We start from the raw sequence: 12808 nt of genomic DNA on the forward strand, positions 1-12808 counted from the left end.
TAAGGGTGACGTTTATAATAAAATCGGAGAACAATAGCGGGTAAGCAAACAACTAAAGCTGCATGAGTTGAAGTCAGACCTACTTGCAACAGCTGGATGGAAGGTAACGGCAGTTGAGGTAGCGTCGTCGTTTATGACACTCAAGTACCACGTGCCAGGCTCCAAGTAGTGGATGAAATCCACCTCTTCTAGCTGAAATTAAAAAGAAGTTTGTTGTTGTTGTTGTTGTTATGCAAGAAACAGTTGATACGGAGAAATCGCACACAGTTTCCTCTGAATTAACAACTATTACGTTTCTTCAACGTCGTGCAGCAGATGTGTACATTTTATAAATGCGCAAGCATATACAGCGTGTCCATTCTATCGCCGTCAAGGAATTAATTATAAGAAAATAATGCGTCTAATGTACGGTATGTCATTATAAGGCATTGTTATGTTTGTCATTTAACATTATTGCAATTTTGGTTTGAAGCGACGTACCGCACCCAATCAAGTCTAAGGTACCGCCTCCGTAGGACTCCCTGTGATATTTTGAAGAGAGAGAGAGAGATTGAAACGTTGAACGCGCACCGATAAATTTGACAGTCAACTTTTTCTACTGACGTCTATGGCCAATAGTTTTCCTGTGAAATGTCTTTATCTGTAGATTCCAGACCTGTGTGACCGTCTGGCTCGGTACGGAGTCACCACTCCTTTCTGTCCATTCTGTGCTTGTCATGAAACTGCGGAACACGCGTTTCATCAGTGCCTTGTGCCCGATACTCTATGGCACAAAGTTGAAGTCCTGTTCGGTGTGTCACACATTCGGTGGGCTGTCATTCAAACGCTCTTTCAGCCTCCCGTCCCGCATCGCGATAGGAAACAGTTCCTCCTTCTGGCAGTTGAGATTAACTACCAGGTGTGCATTTCTCGCTGCATTGCAGCACAGGGTGGCCGCATCCGTAGTGTAGCAGAAGTGCTAAATCTTGTTCGAGCATGGGTTCGTCGCGCTCTTCGTAGAGAGAGAGCTGTGCTGGGAGCTGTGCACTTTGCAAGACGGTGGCAGACATGTTCGGTCCTCTTTGAAGATGATAGAGGTACGTATGTGCTTCACTTTTAGGTGGCCAAGTACAGTGTGCCGTTGTCACGTTCGCAGCTTTCCGCGAGTCTTCGTTCGTTGCATGGTGACGTCCAGCACACATATTAATCTAGAGATCATATTGCTCTAGAGTTGGCATCTACGTAGCCTTGGTTTAGTCCGTGTGAAACGTTAGAGGGAGCCAGTCAGTGTGGCTGGTCTTCCGCTCCGATGCCAATACAGATAAATGCAGAATAGACCGGATACGGATAGACCGGCAAGATACGGATAACAAGTGGGATAACAAGCGGGATAAATGGTTAGAGAAAGTTTAGGAAGATGAGTACACAATCTTCTGTGGCCCATCTCATAGATTCAACAATACAAAATGCAGAATAGACCGCGCTCATAATTTGTGGCCTCGCACTTGAGAGAGCACGTTTTGAATGTCCGTCGCCTACGCGCATCATTCCCGTCGGAGGATTTCTGGTCCGTCAAGCGGTTTTATGCCGCTCTTCTGGAGCTCCTTCCGACGGCGAGCTCGGCTGTACCTCGCCCGATCCCGTGGCTTCATATTCCGGCCGGATGGTTAGATGCGCGCCGTGCAAGCTTGCAGTGGCGTCTTGCGCACGACGTTTTACCTCTCAGGGACAGGTTGTCCTGCTTCGGTTTGACCGCTTTAGTTGAACGTCGGAGCCCGCTTTCCGCAACTGTCTACTCCCGGATTTTCTGTGGCACAAGGCCGAGGTGCTTTACGGCATTCCATTCATTCGGTGGGGCACGGTCCACTTACGCAGCCCGCTCCCCGTTCCGGTCGGCGATAGACGCCAGTTTATCCTCCTGGCGGTAGAAATAAACTACCAGGTCTGGATAGCACGGTGCATAGTTGTGCACGGTGGCCGCGCTTGCACCGCCGTTGAGGTACTGAAGAGGGTCAGTGCGGGCATCCGCAGAGTGCTTTACAGGGAGAGAGCAGTCCTTGGGGCTGTCTAGTTTGGAAGGCGGTGGCAAACATCAGCGACCCTCTTCGAAGAAAGCAATGGCAGGTGTGTCATCCGCTTCTAATATCCTTCGTGCCGCTGTCCCACGTGCAATTCCCCGTGAGTTTTGGTTTGTTGCGAGGTGGCATCTAGCACGTACATCAATCCCAGACCTGCAGTGAGCTCTTCTTCGGGTGTTGGCGTTGCGATGGTTGTAGACTAGTGCGTTTGAGTTAAAGGGAGCCAGCCATGGTGAGCCATGGAATTCTATTTGGAAGAAAGTTAAGTGCGAGCGAAATGATACGAAGCGCGAGCCCGATCGACTGGCGGTAGCTGTCTTCTGCGAAGCCTGCTTTCACTGCAATAAAACAGCGTACGCCGGAGAACCAACCAAACAACATGTCTCTTCTCGGCTCCCCTAGCGAATATGCGTAATGTTGCTGCACAGTTGTAATGCGCAATACACCCTTCAGGTGTACTTTGATACGCACCTGTGCAAGACAGTAATGCACTGGAATTAAAAATTAACAAGAAGGCAGAGCGAGAGAGACTAAATGAAGAGGTCAAGGCCTGTTCCCTTGCGCAGTACGTCACATACTTCATCACAATACTCTGCACCACCAGTTGAAATAGAAGCGAAGAGCAAGTTACACATCAGCAAATGAGTGCCAAGACATTCCAGTGCCAGGAACTCCTATCAAACGTGCAAGTACTACGACGAAGAACGTGCATATTGCTATTGTCTTTCGTGATCAAATCGCGTATACAGTACAGCGGAGTCGATTGTGCACGCACACATCTGGGAGGGGGGCATGACCAAAAGCCCTCTGCATTTTCATATCTGATTTTGCAGCACTGCTCCTACATCGTACCACATGGTGTGCAACGAGTGCTTGTGCTCCAAAACAAGCCAAAATTATACACCTTCATTCAGGACATCGCGTTCGCCGTGAAAAGTCTGATGTCATCGTCGTCCATAAATCTGTTGTTATTCTACAAGCTCAACGTCACCTGACCCTCATCATGTCAAGGAACCCTGAAGTCATGTCGAAAAGGCGACGACGCAGCGATTCGGTGAAGGACGATTGGAGTAAAACCCTCAAGATAGGAATCTGTCGACATTCAAACAGACACTCTGTTTGAAATGTCGGCAGCTTTCGGTGTGAACTTTTAGCTTGAACATAACGAAAAAGGTAACTAAAAAAAATACACAGTCAATGATTACTATAGCATAGCTATACCCTTATAAAAAGAACATTGAAAACGAACGTGCTAATTTTCCGTTCAGCTGTATTCCTCTCGAACAAACCCCCTTCCAAGCTGTCTAAGTGGTTCAGTCCCATTGTACACTATTTCAATTAGAAGGCTAGCCTCCAATTGCGGACCATGCTCAGCATGCATTTACTTAATGAGTCTACAATCTAATTAAGCGCTTCTCTCCGAGCAACGGAGGCCTCCTCCTTTCTTAACGTCTGTCTCGCCCTTACCCTGTTTTACTAGACAGAATCCAGGGCCGACCCCAGGCAATTCCGACACTAATAACAATAAATAGCCCCATTCGACCACAGCACCCACTGAAACGCGAACACTAATATCCCCAGAGTTGGTCCCAGGAAGGCCATAGGGCGCGAAACCCAACGCGGACCTCGAAAATTTTCCTCATTAAAATTCCAGCGCCCCGAGCCAATCAAAAGAATATCATTTAATTAAGGCAGCCTTATTCCGCCGCCTTCGAACAATTACTAGGAAAAGCTAGACGTTAAAGAAAAAGTCCCAAAGAAAAGGGAATCGGAGCTCATTTGGAACCCAGCGCTTTCTCGGGGGGACAATGGTTAGAGTGATGATCGATATAATTATTGCAGTTTAATACGCGCACTTTGGATTCTCCAGATGACTTGGAATGACGAAGGGGATGGAAGACTGAGAAGGTTCGCAATGCTTTTTGGTAGTTGGATTCTTGTCATATTTCGAGCTAGGGTAGTTGTCTTTGTAACTGCTCGCATGGTTTATGTCTGGCGCAAGGCGATGCAGAATCGATTTGATGAAGTTGATTAATGCATTGCTGAAACCAGAGGGAAGTGGTGGCTAGCTAATGACCGTGGTCAGACGAGATCATTTGGGCGATTGCACTTCTTTCTTTTTTTTTATCTTTGGTTTCTTGCACGGCTTATGTTAGCGCATCTCCTTTTCTATTCTCACGACTGCCGTATGTCGCTGCCATTCCACTTTGTGTCTCTCAGAAGCCCTGTGCGAGAAGTCGTTGTTAAAGAGGCAGTGAATGACCCTCCATAAATAATAAATTTTTCGTTTTGACTGCGTTTCATTGCACGGGAAACAAGACCGTCCTTGCACAAAAAGCAGTCATCGTAGGGTTAACTTGCACTTGCATTTCAACATTTTTCTCCGGGACACTGGTCTCCTCTCTACCCTATGATCTGCCTGCGTACCTGTGTGCTGTGTGTGTGTTTTTGTGTGCTGTGGTTTTGCCTACCGTTCTGATGTATTGCTGACTCCACTGACTATCGAGCCCATTTAGCATCGTTCATCACCTCGTCATCAGGACATATCTCATCCTGCCCCATTGTGCCTTGGGGTAGTGGGCCGCACCTTACGTGGCGAATTTCTGCATTCATTATCATTAATTTATTTGTTGTTGTTGTTGCACCGGGAAAGAGAGGCATTTCACCCGAACGCGCGCTGCAAAAACCCCTCAATGACCTTGGAGAGAGCCAAAGGATAAGAGAATGAGCGAGATAGTGACGTCACGGCGAGTGCTGCTTACGTCACCGCGGCAGATCGGGCCGCGCCTCCAATGTCACCGCGCTCCGCACGTTTTTTCAGCACGTATTATTTTTAAATGTAATCGCGCAATTACTCTTGCAAGAGTCGCGTGCAGTGCACTTATGATGCCTCTATGCAGCATCTCGCTTGCAATATGTTTGACCTCCTTTATACGTTTAACCTCCTTTATTCCCATTCCACTCATATACTAACACACATGCCCTGTGCTACGGTACCGTAATTCCTCCGGCGAAATAAGTACCTCATCCCATCATCATGCACGTTGTTGTTCATAGACAGTTTAGCGAAAATATTTTGCATGGCGGCGGAGCTTCCTAACATTTTTACCTTAATATCTGAAAATGTCAAGTTTTCTAGACTCGCAACGCTTTCCTTGAATGCAACCCGAGCAGAAACACCTCGAGAAGTGGTAGCGGTACGCCCTCGTCACCGAACGCGCTCGCCTCTCGTGCTTAGTATTTACTTCAAGGGGTATACTTCAACAAGTATATTGTTGATGAAAAGCGGGAGGCATCGTACATCCTCAAAGCACATGCATGCTCCAGCCGTGTTTTTTTTTTTTTTCTCGAAACAACAGACACCCTTCGTCGACCTCTAACCAATCTCGCAACTATAGCGAAGAACAAGATTATAATTTCATCCATCTTATACGTTGCACCTGAACTTGAACGTAAAACCCACACAAGAAGACGGATTGTTGGTACGACGGGTGCCGCGCACCCTAGAGTTAGCGAGAGAAAGGGAAGCTTCCTCTATACCAGCCACGCTGGAACAACACGAAGCGTGCGCAGGTGCTTGGAAATGGAGTATAAAAATCTCGTTTTGAGCGGAACTGTTTACTTGATGCTCCAGTGGCTCAGAGGTTGCCCTATATAACAAAGTGTTACAGTTTGCTTGGCGAAGAGGAAAGAGTGGCAGTAGAAGCATCTGGGAAACTGGATCAATGTCTTTGTCTAGGAGAAAGCCAAATTGGTTTGGTAAAAGAGAAAGAAAGGAGGAAGCAGTATTGTGAAAGTGTTTCTCCAGAGCGATTAGCCGCTGACGTAAGGTATGTACATCAATACTGCTCGTTCCTTTCTTGCCTCTTGGCACTCTGGAAGTGAATGAGTTGGTCTGGAGGCGAAGTCCTGGTACCAACAGAGCATCGAGATTGCGTGGTGCATCCTTCTGTGAGGGAATCGTTTTATTGTAGGTGTAACGTTACGTCTGCTGCGGTTGCAAACGGTCTTTACGATAGGTAGAAAGCCGTGACCTACTGCTGGAATTGACGAGGTAATGCTAGTGATATTTTGTGATACAGTGCTGTGCAGTCGTTCATAAACCGAAGCAACATTACTAGGGAGACATTGGACAGCTGGCGAGGATTAAGGATGCTGTGAGGACGACAAGCGGCAAATCATTCGGTAATGGGAAATCTAGTAGTGTATTCGATAAGGATGCATTAAAAATCCATTTATTTATTATTAAATTGTCCAACACCTGGGCAAGTATAAAATAGGAGCGTTAGCACTAAGCATTAGCAATAAGGAAGCAATGGGTATCCTGCACTATTACCCTGCTGTAAACCTGCACGTAGCCTGGGACAAACCAACAGAGATTCAATGGAAAAATTGAATTTAATTTGAATGGTAATTCATAGAAATGCGAAAATGTATTGCCCCACCCTGCACTTCTATAGGCCATGGTACAAAACAGGTGCACTAACATTGCCGTGGAAGATACGCAAGGGTACACGTGTTAACAGTGATGGCCAGTAGTTAAACTACCTGATTTTAGTTAAAAAGTAGTTATCAACTACTTGCAGAAATGTAGTGGCAACGACTAGTTAAACTACTATTTTAAGTAGTTAACTACAGTAGTTAGGTTACTGAAGGCGCCAACTACTTCTGATTTTTCCGCAAGCTTTACGGCACGGTTGTGCTTCCGACTTTTACCTTGAGGTACTTGTTTGATGAGAACGGAGGTGCAGAGCAATTGTGTCATGCATGTGTACTAAATCTGGTCTTACTTGTCTTGTCTTGTCTTACTTAATGCTTGTCTAGTGAAGCCTCATTTGCTGTGAAATAATTTTGCAACTTAGTTTATCGCGTAGGCACAGAAAGAATCTCGCCGCAAGCTTTGTATTTGACGATCGTAGCAATGGCTTGAGCCAAAGTTTATCATTGCTTGTGATTCATATTTAGTTGTCCAAGAACACTACAAGGGATTGGTGCTGATGGACAACGTTAAGTAGTTATAGATGTAGTTAAACTACATTGCAGTCGTTAAAGGAGCAGTTTTAACTACTCCACTGAAAAGTATTTGAACTACTAGTTAAACTACTCAATCGCAAAGTAGTTAATAGTTTTAGTTAAACTACTGTAGAAGTAGTTCGTGGCCATCACTGCGTATTAATGACGCCAATCCTCACATTAAATTATTTCGCAGCGCTTTTGCCTTATACCTAAGCAACACGAAAAACGAAAATATATTTCCCTAAAAATCAAAGGAAGCATGAAACAATCTTGCCTTCATTATCAGAGAATTATTGCTTTTCTTGCCTTCATTATTATCATTATTCTTGCCTTCTTTACTACACCAGAGAAAGCGACGCGTTTCCCAGAGTTTCTCTTTTCCCCTTTTCTTGCTCTTTCTGTTTCGAAAATCGAAATGAAAACGCAGTTTAACAATTAACAGGGACTAACTTTCGGGAGGAGGCAATCGCTATCATGCAGCAATGCCATCCTCCGAGGCAGACGTAATCCAGCAGCTCGATTGCGACGCCCTCGCTGCATTTGTGTATTGGGGCTTTGGCTTGCTTGTGTCTGTGGCCCGGGGTCTCTGCTGATTATTGCGCGGATTATCAGTGGCCAGCAAACTAATTTGCTGGAGGAAAGACCGCTGTGGGGTGGCTCTCCGCAGAAGTTGATTACGCACAAGTTGGATGGCGTGTGTGTGTGTGTGTTTGTGTGTGTGTATCTATGGTCCTCTAATATTGCCAGAACGATTGCTCGCTGACGACGGCGGGAAATATTGCAGTATTTCGCGAAACTGCTGCAAGAGGGTCAATAAGACGACATCCTTGGATTGAGATATATTGAACACTGCAGACGCTGCCATGACTTGCGATACACTTAGAAGATAATTCGAGCTCGTTGACATTTGCTTCCTTTTAAAACTGTACTGTTGCCACAGCCGTTTTTACTTTGGCTATAACTCCGTGACAATTCGTGTTAGATTAGAGTTATGGTAACGTTACTTCAACAACAACAACAAATAAATCGTGACTATGACCTCGGGTGATTCACCACTGGAGAGCAGTACACTACCCCATTACACGCGAAACAGTAGATGCGAGATATGAAAATGAAGTTAAAGTCATGTGCAAGTACAACAACTGTATAACAACTTCAACGTATACTACGCTGACCAGCAATTCTACCCTTGCTGAAAAATGTGGAACAATATTGGGTATAACCTGCACTTGCAAGTATGTCATGGAACTCGCAAATATGTCTCTACACAACTGCCCACGCAATATGTGTATTCTAGCCAATTGCTGGAGATCCGACTCGCCGGTGGATCCCCGCTCCACTCCTCAGCTAAGGAAGGTGGTCGTGTTTCACTTATTAGGTGTAGCAGGTGTGCTGTTTATATCGTGTAACCTTGTCTTCGAGTATGTCCAGATAAATTATATCTGCATGCATCTTAGAGAATGTGGAAGCTCTGAAGAGGACTTCAATGTTCTCACTATTAACGTTTTTACGGTTCCAGTTCCTTTTTCCTTTAGGAGTTTTTCCGCGAGTAATTCTAGCTTTCTTAGTACAGTCTAAAACCTCCGTATAACACGGTCTGCGCTGACCGCTGCGGCGAATGATAGTTATCGCATCTGATTTGAGAAGAATGCGGATCGAGGGTACCCCTTCTTGTGACAAGTAGCACATATCGAGGTAGCCACAAAAAGGCGATTTTCAACAAACCAGGAAAGCAATTATGTCATCCTTTATACTGGTTGGTTCCGAACGTGTTATGCAGTGAAGTTCCTGCTTCACCACCACCATGCACCATAATCGCCCCCATCTTCCCATGAAAAATCTTCCTCGAAGCATACAGACCATGCTCCATAGGCTCCGCACTGGGTGTGCGTTCACCAACTCTCAGCTGTTCAAGATCGGCTCTAGTGGTGACGCCAGCTGTGGCCACAGTCAACAACCCGAAACAATAGAACACATCCTGCGAGACTGCCGAGCATACCATTCTGCGCGCGAAGCCCATCTCCCTCGCTCCACCTCGGACACGCTAGAGGACATCCTCTGCCCCGTTGGTTCTTCTGCCGAACGTTCCGCTAAAGCAAGAAACCTCATTCTCTTCCTGCTGAAGACAGGCCTTGCTCACCGACTCATCTAGTACTCTACTCTCCCCGATGAACTCGTGCACCTCACCGCATCCCCATCCTTCAACCTCCTCTATCCTCCATCCGTCCGTCCTTCCTTTGTGTTTTGTTTTGCTTCGCGTTCTTTTTCTTTCTTTTTTTTTTTTTGCTATAGTGGTGACGACGCCCACTTCTGTGTGGCCAACAACGGCGAGCCTATCCTGCCATCACCCCACCCCCCTCCTCCTGCTTCACCCCACTTTGCTCTCCCCGACGAACTCAAGCACTCTCTACTCATATCTGCCCTTGACCCTCTATCCTCCGTCCGTCTTGCTTTAGAATATTTGATTTTATTTTGCTATGGTCGTATGAAGCCCATTTCTGTGTGGCCAACAAATGCGAGCCGATCCTGCCATTACCCCCCCCCCCCCCCTTTCCTGCTTCACCCGATCTCGTCAACACTACCACCGTCCTTCTTTAGTATGGATACCGGTATGATCCCGGCTCAACAAAGACAAGCAACAAAACGGTGAAGACACTCGACTGAAATAGAATTGGAAACGATGCGCCGGCTTTTCAGCTCAGCTGAAGCACTTCCCTGAAGACGGTTTTCCGCAAAGAGAAAGGTATTTTTACTGCTGCAAGGCTCAACAGCTGCATGGAAACGCCCAACGTTTACGAGCGCAAACGACAGACTGAACGAATACACTTACCACAGCAGCTCGACGGTACGGCCGCCTAGAGTCTTCCGATGCAACGATTTCTGAGAAATCTCTCGAAGTAAGCGAAGGAGGCTCGTTCTTACGTGCTAAAAGCACCAGGCGGGATCCTTGTCTCGCCGTCAGTTTGAAACGCACAAAGGCCGGGTCTGGCTGATTGAACCACAGGTTCCACGTGTCGTGGGGTTGAAGGTACTGAGTTAAGTTAACTCCCAGCTTCACTTCTCCGTAGGCATCCACTTCAGAAGGTACGATTGGACAGGACTTCGGGGGACCTAGTGACGTTGAACCTAGAAAGAGAAGTTCAGTGCAGGTTAGATTCGCGCTTCAAAACGTTATTCATACTCATTCCCGCTTTAGTAACGTGGATATCGCGCAAATTTAGTTAAGTTATTGTTTTATCTAAACGTTAATTCTCAGTAAAGGATGGATAGCACTTAAAAACTTTCGCCTTGCCCTTTTGTGTGTATTCCTCACGTAGGGAATCCTACCACCGGCTGTGCTGTCTGAGGTTTTCCCTTGGTTTTCCGAAGGGTTTCAAGACGAATGTCGGCATAGTTCCCCCTGAAGTCTGCCCAGGATGCATTCTACACCCCCCTGTTTCCCACTCCTTCCTGCTGTCCTCTCTCCATCTGTCCACATCCGTACGCCGCTCATAACCACAGTTGCTTCGCGGCGCTAACACGGGATAAAGAAAAACCTCACGTAGGACTTCGGTCCTCACTGCGAGGCGACTGTGAGGCGTTTCATTACTAGCAATGGGGTTAGGTACTTTGGTGGTGGTGGTGGTGATGGTGATGGAACTGGTTGCCGTAGTCTGCCACGTTCAGGCGGGTAACCTCACGACTATCGCAGGGGGGAGGAGATCGTGCGTCCTGGGCCGACTTCACAGGGAACTGTGCGGACAATTGTCTTAATACCCCAGTCTGAGGAAAACCGAGAGAAAGCACCCTGACAGCACAGCCGGCACTGGATTCGAACCCGGGTCACGTCCCAGTATCTGTGTACGTTGCTACATTATCTTCCTTACGTACACAGTCGCGGCCAACCACACGTCGGTCCATAGCCAATAGCGTGCCAGGTGAACGCAATACATTCTGGACAGGTCCAAGTTACACGTCATTGCAAACGTCAACATACACGTCACCATAAATGAGGCCGCGGCCATGATCTGCGACTTATTCTGAGTGATATATCTTACTACCACATCGTTCTTTTTTTTATTTTGAAGTCCGATATCATTGCAGTGAAACACGTAGATTTGCAAATGAGGCCTTGTACTGCTGACCACTCCCAAACATGCGCTAACGACACTGATGCTAAGATTTACGCAGCCGATGTGATGCACCCATACTTCGCAAGGATGGGTGTGAGAAGCACAGCGTAATTTATACTGTTGTCAATGGCGTGTGACCCGGACAAGATGGTGGTCTCGCCACAACCGACCGCTTGTAGGTAGTTACAAAAATAGGGGTACCTCTACTATATACCTAGGGGGTACCTCTGCTATAGCATACCTCTGTTTATATTGGCTATATGGAGGTATGTGTCATGGCGACAGTCGGGGCTCCGAGCAACAAAAGCTCTTTTCCTTTTATCTTTCTTCTTGCGCATTCGACTACTTAACGTCGGTATCGTGGAGTGAAGGAAAAAGTGAAAGTCTAATTAAATTTGATTGTGGACAATTGCTTTTCAAGCACGACAGCTTATCTCCGTTTGTCTACTCCCGTTAACACCATCTCCTTTAGTCTGTTAATTACTCGCTGCTGTTGCCTTTCGACATGTCAGTGCTAACACCTGGATAAATAATAGACATTGCCTCCTGCATTTCACGCTTATCATTTTGTTTTTCTAAAGACGGATGGCGCGAACGAACCTCGAAGGCATTTAAGAACGACAACGCTACAGAGTAGTCGTCGCATCAGAACGAGAAGGACAACATCTCCCAGTCCTATTCCGAGCGACTTCACATTCCGTTCCAATTATCCTCGAATTTACGGGTCCATTTCCCCCCTTAATACGCTGTAATCAAGAACGGGACTGAGCGGTGTCAGTCCGTAATTCAAAATGGATCCGCTCTACAATTACAATTCCCATCCTCGCATGCACACAGAGGGGAGGAACTTAGTATAGAGCCTTCAATTTACTTCTCGTAAACGCCGTAGATTGCGCTGGATACGGGAATGCTGGAAAAAATGACCCGCGTCGCATTAGGCAAATGAAGGCTGCAGCGCGTGCTCCCTCTAGCGCGGAGAGCAGTGGTAGTTATGACGGGATGTGGGTTCTGTGGCACTGAGAGATAGTCGTTGCAGCGCAATTCTTAAGACGAAAAACTCGAGGGAGGAAAGTGAATGTTTCGTTTGCGCCGTGAATGCCAGGCGTTTCGGAGGAGATTGCAGAGTTTATTGCTTATTTCGGTGAATGCGTTTGTGAAGAACCACGTCCTCAGTTGCTACCGCCCCTATGTATTCAGCGTCGAAGTCTAACTTTGCGAGTGCGTATCACTCCGATGTTTTTGCTTCTCTGAGGAAGTTATATTTTTGTGAACCCATTCTCATCTCTGTCAAGCCCATTTTTGTATCACGCACCGAAATTGACGTTGCAGAGGACTTTTGTGCCCGCCTCACCGCCCTGCCTGCTTCAACTCAAACTGCTACTACTCCGATGCCATCTACCAGCAACACAGTCCTGGACTTACCTTTTACACTAGAGGAGTTAGACTCTGCCCTATGTGCCTCGCCCCAACATACCTCCCCAGGTGCAGACCAGATCTCATACAAGGCGCTCCAGCACCTTCCGCATATGGGGAAGCAGCACCTCTTACGATTCTTCAATGACAGTTGGCAGCAGGGGCGAATACCCGAGGAATGGAAATTGGCGATGGTTGTCCCCTTGCTCA

General features: G+C 46.9%; 1 protein-coding gene across 2 annotated transcripts in view; it reads right to left on the reverse strand.

Annotated features, from left to right (window-relative positions):
• LOC135394565 (teneurin-m-like) overlaps window positions 1-12808 on the reverse strand; it is a 261414-nt gene that overhangs the window by 68862 nt on the left and 179744 nt on the right. For both annotated transcript variants that reach the window (XM_064625364.1, XM_064625363.1), the window contains exons 9-10: window positions 9904-10199; window positions 84-192 (exon numbers count right to left, since the gene is read on the reverse strand). In XM_064625364.1, the coding sequence (XP_064481434.1) occupies window positions 84-192; window positions 9904-10199 (405 nt within the window). The remainder of the gene's footprint in view (window positions 1-83; window positions 193-9903; window positions 10200-12808) is intronic.

Source organism: Ornithodoros turicata, chromosome 5, assembly GCF_037126465.1.
Source record: "Ornithodoros turicata isolate Travis chromosome 5, ASM3712646v1, whole genome shotgun sequence".
Taxonomy (NCBI): Eukaryota; Metazoa; Arthropoda; class Arachnida; order Ixodida; family Argasidae; genus Ornithodoros; species Ornithodoros turicata.